At 32.4% G+C, this 17,785-nt stretch overlaps 1 protein-coding gene across 1 annotated transcript; it reads left to right on the forward strand.

Moving 5' to 3' along the window:
* Nucleotides 1-423: 423 nt before the first annotated feature.
* On the forward strand, nt 424-17,414 carry LOC147068622 (uncharacterized). The gene is made up of 9 exons (XM_085952089.1): nt 424-617; nt 5,551-5,645; nt 6,372-6,439; nt 6,762-7,025; nt 7,604-7,868; nt 11,353-11,441; nt 13,641-14,037; nt 15,016-15,212; nt 16,526-17,414. Exons 1-9 carry the CDS (start codon nt 606-608, stop codon nt 16,735-16,737), a joined length of 1,599 nt encoding a protein of 532 aa, XP_085808215.1. The 5' UTR covers nt 424-605; the 3' UTR covers nt 16,738-17,414.
* The last annotated feature ends 371 nt before the right edge of the window (nt 17,415-17,785 follow it).

Consider the following 17,785-nt stretch of genomic DNA (forward strand, 5'->3'; position numbering starts at 1 on the left):
ATCCAGTTAAATCACGAGATACATCGATATATGGACCATGTGAATATTTTTACAAGGTATAATATACATATAGATTATAGACCAACTACTTGATTACGTTTCAGGGTAAATCATAATACAATAATAATTAGGAATCGACATAATGTATTCATTGTTTGCCATTAAAAATCGGTTCTAATGTGTAAACACTAAGTCAGTAAATTGATAAGTCAAGCCTAATAATTTATTTAAAAAATAAAGAACGAATTATATTATTGAATTCGGTTGAAGCAAATTTTTTATATTGCATGAAAAATAATTTAAAATGTGTGAGGCGTTCCAGTCTCAAATATTATAGTGACTATTAAGTAAGTCAGCCTTCGTCCACCCTTTAGTGAGTGTAGCATAGAAGAGTGTTATAAGAGACGTGGGCAGGATAATCGACCCCACTGCCGGTCGAGCGTCCGCCCTCGGAGCACCTTCGCCGATTCTACCTTCGCCTCGCGACTTCTTCGCCGCGGGATTATTCGCAAAAGACGTGCGCAGGAAACACTTCGCTCGTCAAATCGATTGTGATTCAAGTCCTCAAACGCATTCTCGAAGGGAGTTCCCTCCACTTTACAACAATGATTACTACGGTGAGTGAAACTCCGTTTGAATTGAATTTACGAGTAATATATTTATCATGTCCGATACATACTAAAAATATTTATATACTAAAGCCGCTATCAAGATTATATTTTATAACATTGTTTCAACTTATTCTGATTAATTGCTTTTTTATAATGAGTTTCTTGCTTTTTGAGAAAACGATTTTGTATGGCCAATTTTTAAATTTAATATATTAATGACATTTTTTAACATCATACGGTTTGTATAACAGCGTCATACTGTATAGAAAAGTTGATTAAAGACTAAAGATCAATTGATTTTTTAAATCATAATATAAACTGTGACATTGCAAGAATTAAGATAATATTTTTTTGATAAATACGTATAATATGTTATTTATTAATAAGTTTTATTAATAATAATAACCGTATGTAGAGAAAATGATTCGTATTAGTAACGTATTAATCAAAATCGAAATCATCGGGATCGGTATTTTATATACCTTGTGTAACATACCTGTTAAAGAACAGTGTCTTTAAATTGTGTTAATTAATAAATAAGTATAACTAACAGATGGAATAATGGTTATGCTCGTTAAATTATTTAGTAGTCAAAAATATATCGTTAATACGTCGACACGCGTATAAACGAAACCGCTGAAAGAACGAAGACGAAGCTTTTATAAACACAACATATTCAAGAATGTTTCACAATTTGTTGACCGCGGAGAATTTAATTACCATATTTAAATAACATGCTAATTATATCGAATGGCCAATTAATGAGGGCATAACAGGTGTGCCGTCCGCATGGAAAGGATTTGAAAAACAATCTTTTTAATAGATAACATTGTCAGCATAATGTTCAAATTGCCGTTTGCAAAATCACTCACGGTCACCCTTAACAGTGAAATATATCTGTCTGTGATTGTGGAAACAGGTCCTGATAATTGCATATAAATGCACATAATACTATGTACCGACATAAAACAATATTTATTTTTAATTGCGACATTGAAACTCATTTTTATACATAACTAGAATCTATCGATTTGGTTGCTAATATACCTTATATTCGGCAACTATTTGAGAATCTAGTTTTTGTTTGAATTTGAATTGGTATAGGTATTGTAGGTATATATTTATTAAACCTACATATTCTTTGAAAATGTATTTTAAAGTTTAATATGAATTAAAATCTCGAACTTCTGTAAAAAATCATACCTGATCGAATTTGAAACTATAATTACCTACATTTCGTGTGATTGATGATCCACGTTGATTTGTGTTTAAGAAAAAAGAAATACAAAACAAATCAAATTACCAATTATTATATTATATTAAAGAGATTCTGAATGATTGTTGATTTTTAACCTTTTATACTGCAATTAGATTAGATGTTAGACAGTGCATTTTAAATCAATCTCATAAAAAAAACCATTCATAATACAACCATATTGTGTTGATGTAATGTATGTGAGTAATATGCTACCTATTAATATGCCAACGGTCTGCTGGATCTGATAAGATAATTGGATTTGAATGTAGGTTTTATTTAATAGTAGCGACGCGTGCCCACCGCAGCACCGCCGATACGTTTCGTGCGATGTCCTCCACAAAAAAATACAATACATTCTCAAAGGTCGAATAGACTTCCGTTACTTTGTTGACAAAAAGATTATTAAATCCGACATGACATAGAAATGTAATCTGTTCTTTTTTCCTATAGTTTATCTTTTCAATTCTTTTAAACTGATATTTGATAAAATTATACGGCGTAGCGATAATGTTACAATACTGCATATTATATTTATACAAGAGTCGAAAAGAAATTCTAATGATTTATTATTTTTCCACCATTTCAATATTTAATTCGTCTTGAATCTTCAATTTTTGATACATCCACTTCTGATTTTTCATTGACAGTGTGCGATATTTCTGAAACCAAGAGTTATTTTTTCCAATCGATGCAAAACGCGAAATTCTATTATTGTTTTCATCCGCCACTCGTTTATTTTCAGATGTATACTGCTAGGCATGCCCCCCACAAGGGGGGTCTGACAGGGCTCTAGCCTGGGGGCCCGGCGTGGACAGTTAAGTGAGATATACATACACCACAAATTTGCTTCAATAGAAAAAAAGTCGCCTGCGTATTATAGTATATTATGAAGAATATTTATATAATGTGCGATGCAATTTGATGTGATATGAAGATTGATATAGTTAAATGATAAAGTTTGTGTGTTTCCTGACTATAAAAATGGCTATTTATCCAATATGTTGAAGGGTCGCATGTTACTTGGCCACCACTAAAGGGGTCACGATTAGTGCTTCATAATTATATGATGCTGAGTGTCGATAACTCATAATTCATTTGTATTTATTTAAAAATACAAACATTGCTAAAAATACACGAAACACCCTTCATTTGACCTCAAAGAATCCTGGGGTTCCGCGGAATACCATTTGAGGAATCCTAATGTAAATAATCACACTGCCCTTCACCTTAACCGTAGGTAGGGGGGCTTCCTAAAATCCTGGTCTGGGGGCCAACTTCCGGATGTAGGGGCCATGCTGATAGGTACCTGTTATACTGTATGATAGGTATTGTAATGAAAATTATATGCATTTTATATTATGATATAATATTGTTTTTTGAATTGACTGAAAAATGTTATTTGCGATAACCCGGTTTACTTCTCAGTGACAGATTTGTAATTCACTAAAACTATATCGTTGATCTACGTTACGGCGAAAGGGTATTAAATTATATTAAGTACCCACAACCTGTAATGTGTAAATTTTTTAAAATTTGCAAAATACCTAGTATGAAATGTGAAAATTTACTCTGCAAAATGAAAGTAAATGTCACCTGCGTGTCTTTCGGGAGTTTCCCGGCGGGAATTCTCGAGAAATTTTCGGGATTTTCCATCCCAAATCTCGAGAATGGAAATTTTTAACATTTCGGGAAATCCCGGATCTCGAGAATCTTTTTTCGGGATTCGGGATTTCTTTATTATCAAATATTAATTGAAAAAACAATTTTCTATATGGAAAAAGTGGACAGAAAAAACAAAATTCAAGGACTGATCGGGGCATTTAACACAATTAAGCCAACGTCGAATCAAAATGAGCGCAATTTTTGCAACATCAGGGAATTTTGTGTCTCAGAAGCGTACGCGATTGTCAGACGCAGCGATTGACAGTTTGTGTTTTTTGAAATTCTATTTTAATAAGTAATGTTTTAAATTATTTTTATCTTCCTACTTCTTTTTTGTTTGTCTTCTTACATAAATAAAAAAAAATCATAATTTTATCATTTCGGTAAATCCCGAATCTCGAGATTGAGATTTTCTCGGGAAATACCCAACACTACATGTGTGAATCGAAGCTCAATGTTTTGCGTATTTTTTAATATTATACGTCGCTTATTTTCCCAGTAGTCTTGGGACATATTCGATAATATATAAGTACTAGATACAATAAAATTATCGATGGATTGCCTAGCAATCAGTGTCGTCACTTTCCTGCTAAACCCCACAATCAGTCGTGCGTCCCCTTTTCTACTTCTATGCACATATTCTCATTCTACCAACGTTGAACATTTTCAATTATATACGCGGCACTGTCAATTTGTTTTATGGTCACTTCCTACAAATTATTGTAAATTTTTACTTTTGTGAAAATTTACTCAATCACATTTTTTTAAATTATTGAAATTATTGAAATTAATCAAAACGATTCATAGTGATGCTTTATATTATTGGTTTTCATTTTCCTTTATATCACGGTTCCCTTGGCGAATAAATATTTTTTACAACGCCGAAATAGTATTTTCTTTTTAGCAAAACTATTTAATACATTTTAATCATAACTTTCATTTTAAATAAATAATATCTTCGCATATAAGAACATATTACCACGTTTTTATTAGCTCGTATTCTTGTTTGTGCAGTTCAATTTTTTTCTTGTTTGTCCAAGATTTTTAACTAACTTCCCGACTAGCTAGACATTTAAAACTTTTAGAATATATCAGAACACGACGACAATGCATTCTTTAAATACTTTTAGCCATCTTTAAGTAGAATTGAATTCATTTTCAGGCAATTCTGTTTTGTATGTTTCGGAAAAAAATCGTTAAAAGTAATATATACTACTCAATATTATTGGTTGCTAAATGGGTCCTAGCAACTAAATTATTAATATATACGTGCGTTACTATGGAAATCAATATGAAATGTCAAAATGACATTTCTGTATTATATTTATTCAGTATTTCTATCAAGTACAATAAAAAGTTTTTATTAATACATAGAATTGATGATTATATGATTCAACACAAAATTTAAAAACGTGGTAAGTATATAAAAAGTTCTTTTTATCTTGTAATTATTTTTTTTTTAATTCACAGTATAATAAAATGCGCGTTATTTATTAAGTCCGATATTTATTAGTACACCGTATTTTATGAATAGCTTTAGCATTCAAATTTCTTTTGGTAAGTTGTTTAGAAAATAACAAACGATTTTTCAAAAATCTATAGTTTTAACTTGTTTCTTCAAATTTTAAAAATATCTATTTTTACAACAGGCTATAATATATTTATTTTATTTATTTATAAATTTAGTATTATTACTGTTTGTATAATGGTTCTTGAAAAGTAAAAAAAGAACCAGCTATTAAAATATAATATACCAAGTCACGACGGTCATGCTGCTAGAAGTAGGAACTGGTATTCTCGCGCCCATGAACAACAACAAGCAAGTTTCTAGTTAGCTAGTGGTAAAACCAGTATCCTCTGATCCTTGTATCCAGATTCTGGCTCGATTTTTGGTATTCATAAAAGTACTCAGTTAATGTCCCTTTCACGATTTTCATTCATCGAACTTACGTACATACCTAATACATAACTTATTGTTCTACAGGCATTGTGATTAACTAAAAATATGTTTATTTTCAGTTTTACGTATGTCTTTTTGGAATACTCGGAGTACAATGCACACCGCAAGGAAGACAATTATTACCCTTAGTTCCTCACCATCAAATTCTTCAAAGGTAAAAATATCATGTAGAAAGATCATTAGTTGCCACTGTAACGACACTAAAGGAAAATAATATTAAGTTGTTGCTACTTTTAACCATACTTTAATTTTCTACTTTGCTCTTTAGTTTCGATTATCGTATAATATTATCTTATAAAATGTGTCTCAAAACAATTATTATCGCTGAGTCCTAATAAGTAATATGGTGATTTGCATATTACTTGAATAACTAGAATGTACCTACTTGTGTTTTATTGAATAATTTATAATCATTTGCAATTTAGGCAAAGTATGGTATTATAATTTTCAGTTTACATAATATATCACTATTGCAAATAAAAAATTCAAGAGTAGGTACACATTCTTATTGCGAAAATAGTGTATCCCCTAATGGAGATGCCAAGACCCCTAACTACTAATATGCCTTGTTTGAAATGTGAAATGTGTCAAACAAAAACATCTCCCGCGATGGATAATGGTATTCCTCATCACTATCTGCACATGATAAACTGTTTTTGCAATGTAAAATGTATATTAACAATAGGATATTTTTTATAATGTCTACCAATATTTTGATTACCATCCCTGTATATTAATTTATTAACGTCAAACGACAATACGATTTTGAAAAAACTAATAAAAATATTGACTATCATCAAAGTAATACAATTTTATGGCGATATAAATTAAGTAACGGTGCTATTAAATATTATATTTATTATTATATTGTATGTTTTAGTGTTCCGATTCCATCTGAGAGACAAAATGTGATATACCTTACAAAGAGTCCTTTGCAACAGCAACAGGGTAAATATTTAATTAATTAACATTTGTGAATATTTCAAAATAATATCTATATTCAATGTATATCATCCGTAAAGAAATTTATTTAAAAAAACTAAAACTACTTCTTAATACAACATAAACTTCATTATATAAATATTTCCTAACCGTTGCAATTACCGGAAAAATCCATAATAATTACCTACGTAGATGATTATTTAACATATTATATATTTTTTAATATAGTACAAATCAGTATCAAAATAATGTAGTAGGTAATCAGTAATCACTGTGTTGTTTATTTCGGTATCCAAATGTTAATTACGAGCAATTATTAATATTTCAGTCCCCGCCTATTTGTCTCAAAATGGCGTTGTCTACTTGCGCGAAGAGCCCCAGCAGCCAACGGAACCAGGATATATTGAATCAGTTTACAACTGGTTCTCTGGCGAAGAAGAAATGAAACCACTTCCGGAAGGAATGATGCCTCCGCCCCCTCAAGTTTCTGCTGGTGAGCTGCCTCATCCAAAAAGTGATGAATCTCCCGAAGAAATTTCTTCAGCAGATCTGGATAAAAATATCGAAGTGAACACTTTAAACCCAACGGCTGGTAAGAAATGTTTCTTTTTACAGAACTCATCCAATATCACAAATCGTAGAATTAAAAGTAATTCGATAGTCACTATATAACATAATATTATATTTGTCATATGTCATAAAGCTTTTGACTAGGTAAATATCAAACTGATACCGATGTGTTTTTTAATTTTTTTTATACCTACTATCGATTCTATTTTCTAAAGAAATATAATATATTGGTTCTGTATAGTTTTCAACTTAAAATAATATACAATAAGTATGTATATATTTATAGTCCATGTCCGATCCTAATAAGATCGTATGAGCCCTTGACAGAGTGGAGTTTTTATATATTTTTGTTTTTATGAAAAATGGATGTTAGCCACTTGCTCAACATATTAGCTCCATACTCTGACTCCAAACATAAATTGAAATACAATAAGTGTATTTGCCAGACCCAGGATTCGAACCTGGGACCCACGATATTATAAGCCGACGCGTAAGCTGCTCGGTCATTAATCATTAAATACATGTTTACATAATACTTATATATATATACTTATTATATTTTTTTTCGATAAATTAAATAAAGTTTTTGTTTTATTTTAGGGGAAAAGAGTATCGAAAAAAAGCCACTGAAATTAGTGAAAAAGAAAACTTCTAATTTGGAAGACCTCGAACCTGATGCAGAAATTATTCCTGATACAGTACAGAATACTCCTAAGCCTGTTGAAAGGGGGCCTCCGTTTTTGTATCCCAACAATCCTGGGATTATTCCTGGACAAAAATTCTACATATTGAATGATCCACATCAGTTCGTTAGAGGCAACCCAAACCCGTTCATTGGATATTCTCCGATCAATAATCATTTACGGTAAAAAATTCTTACGTAATACATATTTGGCATCGTTAGGTTAGGTTAGGAGAAAAAAGTACAATGACCAATTTATTATATTCAATTAGGGCAATATCTTTTAAATCTAATGTTGGCTAAATCATTTTCTTCATATTTATATAAATAATGCAGGATTCAGTTAATGACGTATCTACGTAAATAATTAGCCATTTATTTTTACCGTACGTACAATGTATAATTACTGCAAAGCTTAAAACTCTGGTCCGTCCGTAGATTATAAACCAATTTTAGAGCCTATGCAGTCACAATATAATAATAATATTATAAATTAATCAGTTACTTGAATATACAACATTTCTTATAGTGCATGTAGACATAAAATTTATAAAGGAATTATATTTGAAATTTACACTAAAACTACAAAAATGATGTATTTTTGTAGTTTTAGTCCTACTTGGAATAAAAAATGTATTCCGGCTGTGCCATATTGGGGCAGGCCAAACCAGACCTTTTTTGAACAAAAGTTATTTTCAATCTTCTCCAGAGATCGCAGTTCATCATAGTATATTATTTATTACATTGTAATAAAAAGTGCCACAAATACACCACATTATCAAATAATGTAATAAACTTGTTTTACCATGTCTGATCCGAACAAGATCATATATAGGCTTTCCCATACTGGATGTTGTATTAACAGATTTTTGTTTTTACGAGAAATAGATGTCGGCCACTTGCATAACAGGTCCATACATGGGTCCATCCAAACACACATTAGAAAACAACATGTGATATTTTTTGCCAGACCCGAGATTCGAACCCGGGACCCACGAAATTATAGATTGATACGTTACCAGCTCGGCCACCGTGGGATTTAATAAACAATTTAGTAACAGGGCATAGGTACTCTTCGGTAATTTTGAATAGTTCATTAAATTTAACTTTAAATTTTGCACAGGATTTAAAGTGGTACTCTGAGAAGCTTTCAAATTTATGTCGACATGAAATAGAATAGCTTTATTCTCCATTATATAGTTTGATAATAATATATGTTAACATTTTTTAAAGATTGTGAGTCAACGATTTTTGTCACAGGCCCGCCATAGTGTAAGCGTAGGTTCCTTAAATATTATTATTTTAACGGAAATATCTACCAGTGTATTGTAAAAGTACGTTATTTTATTTTTTCAATATAATATTACATTATGTGGTCTCAACGAAAACAATCTAATATATAAAAATTAATATTTGTTTGTTTGTTTGTTCGTATTGTATGCACTGCCATACCGTTCATCCGATTGCGATAAAACTATGTTAACTCAGTGACGTCCCTAGATAAAATGCCGCCCCTAGGCAGCGCCAAATGCCGCCTTTTTTTATATAAATTATTTTTATCATCCATTCATGAGTCCAATATCTAAGAAATGTGTTGTATGGATACATTACTATCAAAATATCAAAGTATTATTCGCATATCTGCACGTGTCATTACTGGTCATCAAGGACGTCGAAGGGCAACGAAAGTAAACTAGATATCGCAAACCCTACAAAACCAGTCAGCTGAATATTTTAATGGAAAGATATTTTCGTTATTACTAAGTTCATGTAGCTATTTCTATATATATTCCAAATGATTTTCATCGATTTGCCGCCCTTCGAGTAACTGCCGCCCCCAAGCGACGCTCAGTCTGCCTACCCCCACGGGACGTCACTGTGTTAACTTATTGCTTGCACTACCGTGAAGAGTATAGGCTATATCTTATATATACAAATGAATGCCTGTTTGTCTGTCTGTATGCCTGTTTGTCTGTCTATCTTTCTGTCTGTCCGGTATGCGTTCCTATACCATTCATACGATTGCGATGAAATGTTGGTAAGTGGTTGTATGCACACCCGCAAAGGTTTCTGAATTAGAAAAATCATCATCTTCTTCTTCTTCATCATTCTATTTTCTTTTATTCGTATAGTTCCTATACCATTCATCCGATTGCGACGAAACTTTCGTCAGTTATTGTACACACACCCGCAAAGGTTTCTAAATTAGAAAAATCATCTTCTTCTACTTCATCTTCATTATATCTTCTTTTATTCGTATGGTTCCTGTACCATTCATCCAATTGCGATGAAACCTTCGTCAGTCGTTGTGGTAACACCCGCAAAGGTTTCTGAATAAGTACAACTATCTTTTTCTTCTTCTTCTTCTTCATCATTCTATCTTCTTTTATTTGTATGGTCCCTATACCATTCATCCGATTGCGATGAAACTTTCGTTAGTGGTTGTGCCAACACCTGCAAAGGTTTCTGAATTAGTACAACCATCTTCTTCTTCTTTTTCATTATATCTTATTGTTCCTATACTTTATACATTATTCTTTATACTTTATACATTATTCGTATGGTTCCTATACCATTCATCCGATTGCGATGAAACCTTCGTCAGTTCTTGTGGTAATATCCGCAAAGGTTTCTGAATAAGTACAACCATCTTCTTCTTCTTCTTCTTCTTTATCATTATATCTTCTTTTATTTGTATGGTCCCTATACCATTCATCCGATTGCGATGAAACTTTCGTTAGTGGTTGTGCCAACACCTGCTAAGATTTCTGAATTAGTACAACCATCTTCTTCTTTATTATATCTTCTTTTATTCGTATGGTTCCTGCACTATTCATCCGATTGCGATGAAACCTTCGTCAGTTGTTGTGTGTACATTCGCAAAGGTTTCTGAATTAGTACAACCATCTTCTTCTTTTATTTTATATTCTTCTATTCGTATGCGTTTCTATTCCATTCATCCGATTGCAATAAAACTTTCGTCAATAATTGTGCCAAAACCCGCAAAGGTTTCTGAATTAGAATTACCATCTCCTTCTCCTTTTCTTTATCTTCTTCTATTCGCAATGAAAATTTGGCGAGTTGTCGTGCACATGCCCACAAAGATTTCTGAATTAGAAAATCATCTTCTTCTTCTATTCGTATGCGTTCCTATAACATTCATCCGATTGCGATGAAACTTTTGTCAGTTGTTGTGCGCACACCTGCGAAGGTTTCTAAATTAGTAGTATATAAAATACAACGTTTATTGTTTGTTTGTTCCATGCAATTTTGATTTTTTTTTTACTACATATTAATAACATTAATAAGGTTTGCATATGTTGGATTCGATTTTAATTTAGTGGTCTTTTGTTTGACCTTTACTCCTATTAGAATTATTTTCATATTGCCATATTATTTTTTTACATTTATGCGTATAACACAGATATTTTAATATTAAAAAAATAATTACCTCATATTATTTTTTAAATATCTAAGATAAATATAACCACGAAGTGACCCTGTGCGAAGCCGGGTACTTCAGCTAGAGTGATAAATAAAAAACATGAATATAGGTAACAATAAGATAAGACATCACAAAATACTTGTAACTCAATTTAACATTGATTCGACAAAAATTACCTTTCCATGGCATCACATATAATATGAAAGGCAATTTATATTTCAGTCCTCATCCAAGTGTGAGATTCCAGGGTGTGGGCGGGTTTCCGCACCGTTTCTTGATCCTAGATCAATATCCTATACTTCAAAACAAAGGTAACTAACGAAATCATTTGGGTATTATTTTTATTATCTATGGACAAGTAATTAGTACAACAGTTTTACTTATATCACAAGGGGGGGGGCATGCTCAGCGTACGTCATAATGGAACTTTTATGCTATTTTCAAAGCATGATCCTGGACATTCCTTAAACGTTGTAGATAATCTATTTACATAATTTTGAAGCCTTATTATCCTTTATATTTATTTTAAGCATTTGATGACTGCATAAATTATTTTTATTACATAAAATAGTATTCTTTTAAACCTCTTCCTCTAATGTTTTAGAATATAGTCATATTTCAGTACGTCCATGTGAAGTGGTGTTACGATTTTTTTATATTTATTAATTTTTAAAAGCATTTATAAAACCATTAGTAAAATTTATGTCGACATTATTATAGTGAAATATTTACAATAAAAAATTATATTGGTAATCTCTGTGATCCCAAATTTGACAAGAATTAGGCATTTTATTATTCAAAAAATGGGCAAGATTTACACATTTAAAGATAATTTTAAAGATACTGATTATCAGCTATGTTTTTGACCATTCTAATGTGATAAACATTCGTAAACATGGTAACGCTAGTGTTTGAACATGTACCGTTTTTAAAAAAAAAATCGGTTAGGTACATGTTCAAACACGCGCGTTAACATGATCTTACTCCCTACTTCATTTATCGTTTGTCAATTTATGGCTACGGCCGTATGTTGTAGCTTAGCCACTGGGGAATTCCAATAGAAAAGACGTATTTCAAAAAATACTACGTTATTCTTAGGTCAATAATTATTATAAAGCAAACATTATTCGTAGAATGTTTATCACATTTGAATGGTCAAAGACATAGCTTATAATCAGTATCTTTAAAATTATCTTTAAATGTGTAAATCTTGCCCATTTTTTGAATAATAAAATGCCTAATTCTTGTCAAATTTGGGATCACAGGGATTATCAATATATTTTTTATTGTAAATATTTCACTATAATAATGTCAACATAAATTTTACTATTGGTTTTATAAATGCTTTTAAAAATTAATAAATATAAAAAATCGTAACACCACTTCACATGGACGTACTGAAATATGACTATATTCTAAAACATTAGAGGAAGAGGTTTAAAAGAATACTATTTTATGTAATAAAAATACTTTATGCAGTCATCAAATGTTTAAAATAAATATAAAGGATAACAAGGATTCAAAATTTTATAAATAGATTATCTACAACGTTTAAGGAATGTCCAGGATCATGCTATGAAAATAGCACAAGAGCTCCATTTTGACGTACGCTTAGCATGTGGGCCGTTAAGTCACCACTTTTAATTTACTTTACTGTGATATTTTTATATGCATATAATCTTAGTGAAAACCATATTAATTATAAAATAAATTATGCCTCGGCCTAACAGAGGCGTAAAAAATACGAAGCTTGCAACTAGAGACAAATTATTGATTTTTTAAAGTGTTTTAATTAATCAATGCGTTTCTAAAAACATTTTTAATGGTTTTTAAATCAAAGATAAACTGTATAAATAGATTCGATATAAATAAAGGATTCAAGTTCAAGGATTCAATTTGCGTATTGAAAATGTTCATGTGAGGCGGACGAAACAGGTCCAGTAAATTTTAATAAAAGTAGAATAATTAGTGAGATAAAATTGTGTTAATTTATTTATTTAAATTAATTATACAATGCAATTTTCACCAGAAATTGACAGTTAACACCATAAAATAAATCTAGTTATATACTTATTTTTTTGAAAAAAAAATGATTTTTTGAATAAATGTGAAATATACTAAAACTAAGTAATAATGGGTCAAAAATCTCGCTGCATAAGAGAAAACTTATGAAACTAAATGTTGATGATAAATATAACCATGAAATAATATGCAATAATAAGATACAATCCTTTAAAAAGTTCAGATTAGTATCTTATTAAAACATTTAAAAAAAAAAATAATAACAATCTGTGTTAAATTGCAAGCATCGTATTTTAATTCGTAATAATTAATCCAATTGGTGTATTTTTTTGCTATACCTTGTCTAAGAAATTGTATGATTGTTTTGCTATTATATCGAATATCGGTTATACACATGACACACTAACAATAAAAAATACAGATTATTGATAAAAAGCATTATTTACTTAGCTATCTGATTGTTGTAAAATTTTGATTTTAAATTTAAGGAGGACAAGCTGTAATTGTAGTGGGGGGTTCACCGGAAGAGAGCTTCCGAAACATCCACGCACAAAAGATTCAAATCCCCGCCCCAGAAATACCGTTGCAAGGAAGACAAGAAGATGCCGCTGCCCAATATGAAAATAATCTGATTCCTCAGCCTGAACAGGCTCCTCTGCAACCTCAGTACGGCGTCCCGCAAGACTTCAACAGGCAACAGATCAATATGAACGAGAGGTTGTTGGCGAGCATGGCGGAACAACGAAACCAATTATTCAATAATCAACACGAGCAACAGCAGCGCATAAGATTCGCTCAACAGCAGCTTTTGACACATCCCATTCAGTATTACCAGCTTCCATCGGAGCAACATACTTCTCAGATAGTATCACACTTTCCGACACTGTAAGCTTTCACCTATATTTTTGTTTAAAGTCTGTTTTACTATTGTAATGAATGGTTTTCCCTGCGGTGGTCCTACGTATCCTGGAAATTATTATATTATGCTATAATACCACGAGGAAACACTTAAAACAAAAAAGTAATAAAAAACAGAGGTACAAGTCAGCGGAATAAAGTAACAGCGGAAATTTTCAAAGCCGATTTTGGCGAAATTCATGAAAAATTCAAGAATGAAAACCTAACCTAACAATTAATAATCCAGAATAATGGCTATTTTCAAATTTTGTTTGCCGCTGGCTTCCACTAAACAGACAAGAACATAAAAAAATAGTTGAATTAAAATAATTAGCAAGTATCATAAAAATAAGATTTGATTTACTGGCACCACCATTTAGGAATCAAAGTTATTACCTTATATAATTATGATGTTGAAATAACACTTCAGTTGAAAATAGCTAGGAAACTAAATTGTAGTGATTAGAGAGAGTATAAAGTAGCTTAATTAATGTTATATCACTGTGCCTGTAATGCGAGGGTTATAAGACAAATCTTTTAAAATCCAATAGCAATATAACGTCTCTGTTCTGGCAGAACACACCAACTGGAGAATGCTAGTTTTGAGTAATTTGACTTTGAAGTTGTTAAAATGTTTGAAATAATGGTCTATCATCTGAGTTTATTAAGTAATCGTAAAAATTATGACTTTAAAATAAAGACTGTTTATTTATGAAGAAGGTTTCCAGACGGTAAAGTTTGAAATAGGGAACATTTTGGTACTAACTAAATATAATATGTATTTTTTTCGAATTGGTGTCTTCTGCCAGAACAGTGACGAAAATCCAATAGAAATCTAGTATCATAGGCAAAACAAAAGTTCTATCGCATGCAACATAACATAGTACCTATCGAAATGTAGATAATGGTAGTTAGGTAACTTTAATGATTTTTTGGAACAATAAACGGAAGAATACTTATAAACAGAAACAGGATGGTGACACCGGAATTCCCGCAGTACTTTTCACCTGGGCCTACCGGAGACCGATCGCAATTCCCGAGCCCAGGACTGTCATCACCGACATCTGCTGACAGAGTCCAACTTGAGGATGATTCAGAGACGATCGACGCTCAATATGAGGCATCCGGTGACTCGGAGGACGAGGGGACGAAAGAAGCACTAGGTATTCCATCTGAAAAATATTTAATTAGAATACATTTTAATTATTTTTCAGAAACTCGATAACACCGGAATTATTATACCTTTCTCTGTTCTGCCCTCATAAAATGAATAGCTTTAACTGACATGTTTGTTAACATAGATTTAAGGTTGAAAACTTGTTTGTTTTACATTATAATAGAACCAGACCTAATGCAGCCCGTCTAAAATGTAAGAGGTCTCATATTTTTTTAGAGGCTTGGTTGTTAGCTTATTTCGACAATTCTAGTACTTTAAATATTATAGGAAGTTCGAGTAGAATAGGAATAGTACTCAATAGGTATATGCATGGGATGTGAATTTTATTAAGGTGTAGCCAGCCATATTCGAATTCATCTTTTATTAGGAAGGGTGATTATAATAACGCAAGTAATTAAATACAAAAGTTTGTATATTAGGTACTCGTATAATATTATTATGCATGGCCCCCACATCCTGATTCCGGGCCCCCAGGCTAGGATTTTGTCGCCCCCCCTACCTATCCCTATAGATAAAGGCAGTGTGATGCTCTAGAGTAGCGTTTTCCAAATGGTGTACGCGGTAAAATTAATGTTTATCCGACCATATCTGATCCTGATATGATCATATGGGCCTCCACAGAGTGGAGGTTTGTATTGACAGATTTTTTGTTTTTTTTTTACGAGAAATGGATGTCAGCCACTTGCTCAACCTATTAGGTCCATACCCTGACATACACAAATTGAAAAACAATATGTGTACTTGCCAGACCCAGGATTCGAACCTGGGACCCACAGCTTTATAGTCCAACGCTTATGCCGCGCGGCCACCGTGGGCGTGTCGCCCCCCCTACCTATCCCTATAGATAAAGGCAGTGTGATGCTCTACAGTAGCGTTTTCCAAATGGTGTACGCGGTAAAATTAATGTTTATATTTAGTTTTTTTGTATTTTAATACTAACATCCATTTGAATTTTGGAGTTCTCGAGTATCGATAAACAATTAAATATTGTATCGTACAATCGCATAATTTTAAATAATAACATTGAAGAGAAATTACTTTTTTACTATTAGAGATAAATTGTGATGTGTGTTTATATCACTTTTCTGGTCGACTCTCCACGCCGGGCCCTTCCTGATTCCGGCCCCCAGGCTAGAGCGCTGTCAGCCCCCCCCTTTGTGGGGGCCATGTTATTATGTATGCACTGCTGTAAAATGGAATTCTATCAAGTAAATGGCACCACATACCGCAATTAAAAAATGTGTATAACACTATGAAATTGCGGACCATGATATTTCATGAAAAGATTTATATTTTCAGACCTCGTCCACTCTGAGTTATTGGAGAATCCAGCAGTGGCGCATTCGAAGCCGTCAGCGATAGCCGTTGCAGGGCAGGGAGGGTCCGCGCAAGCCCACCCTTCCGCCACAGCTCTGGCCGGACCTCAGGGACTCGCCGTCTCCGATCCCTCAGCCACCGCCCTAGCAGGACATCTTCCCCACAAAACAAAAACACTGCTTGACTTGCCATAAACTTCGTAACAAATAAGTATTGTGAACAATAAAATCCATACAATCATTGTTTTTTTCTTTTTATTGTGTGTTCAACCACATAGAAAATACATGTATCGTATTTGATTGTGTAAACGACGTTTCAATGATGAATGTGTGAATCATTTAATATTTTACAGCGAAGACATCATGAGACAAAATTCATAAGTAATTTTATATATTTTTTTATAGATTTTGTTCTACAGCATACTTATTTATAATTTTATGTATCTATGGCTATAACAGTATTCTAAAAGTTCTAAATAGAATAAAACTCATACATAAAAAAACGATTAAAAATAACAAATGAAAGAAATAATGGTAACATTCCTAGCTAAATTCATTTAAGATTTAGTCAAAGCTAACACACCCTACGGCCTATATACACAATTCACGGCTTACCTAGAATAGCAAAAATACTACTAATACTTCTAAATTATCAAATTCTTAATCAAATCTTACTTGTTCGTAGAATTTATCTATTTTACTAATTCCAGTTCTCTTATGCATGTATCACATTATTAAATTGAGATTAATTATTGATTATGGCCTGGTGATACAATACTGAGCAGTGTTTTTGTTCAACATATTTTTCTCCTCTGGCCCCTTTTGAGCTATATACCTATATACGAGTATATCTGTGGCCCCACCCATAATCAGTGGCGCACCCGGGGGGGGGGGGGGGGCAAGGGGCCCTGGCACCCCCCAAAAATGAAAATTATCAGAATGATTTTAAACATTGAAATTGAAAGCCAATAAACTATACCTTTGGGCGTAGACAAATAAAAACACGGCAAAAAAATGATTTGTAATAATTCTCCAGCACCCTTTTTACAAAAAAATCTTAGATTTTAATTTCTAACACAAAAATTTGGAAACACTAAAGTCAGTTTTTTTTAGAAACCCAATCCCTAGTGGAACTGTCAAAAAATTCTCGGTGTCCACCGGAATTCCGGGTCATGGCTGGGGAGGGCTGACAGGGGTCTAGTCTGGGGGCCCGGGCTGTGGGGGGCCCGTCGTGTCGGGTTGA

This window comes from Rhyacophila brunnea, unplaced genomic scaffold, assembly GCF_057557595.1.
Source record: "Rhyacophila brunnea isolate RB1 unplaced genomic scaffold, BYU_Rbru_1.0 scaffold_3, whole genome shotgun sequence".
Taxonomy (NCBI): Eukaryota; Metazoa; Arthropoda; class Insecta; order Trichoptera; family Rhyacophilidae; genus Rhyacophila; species Rhyacophila brunnea.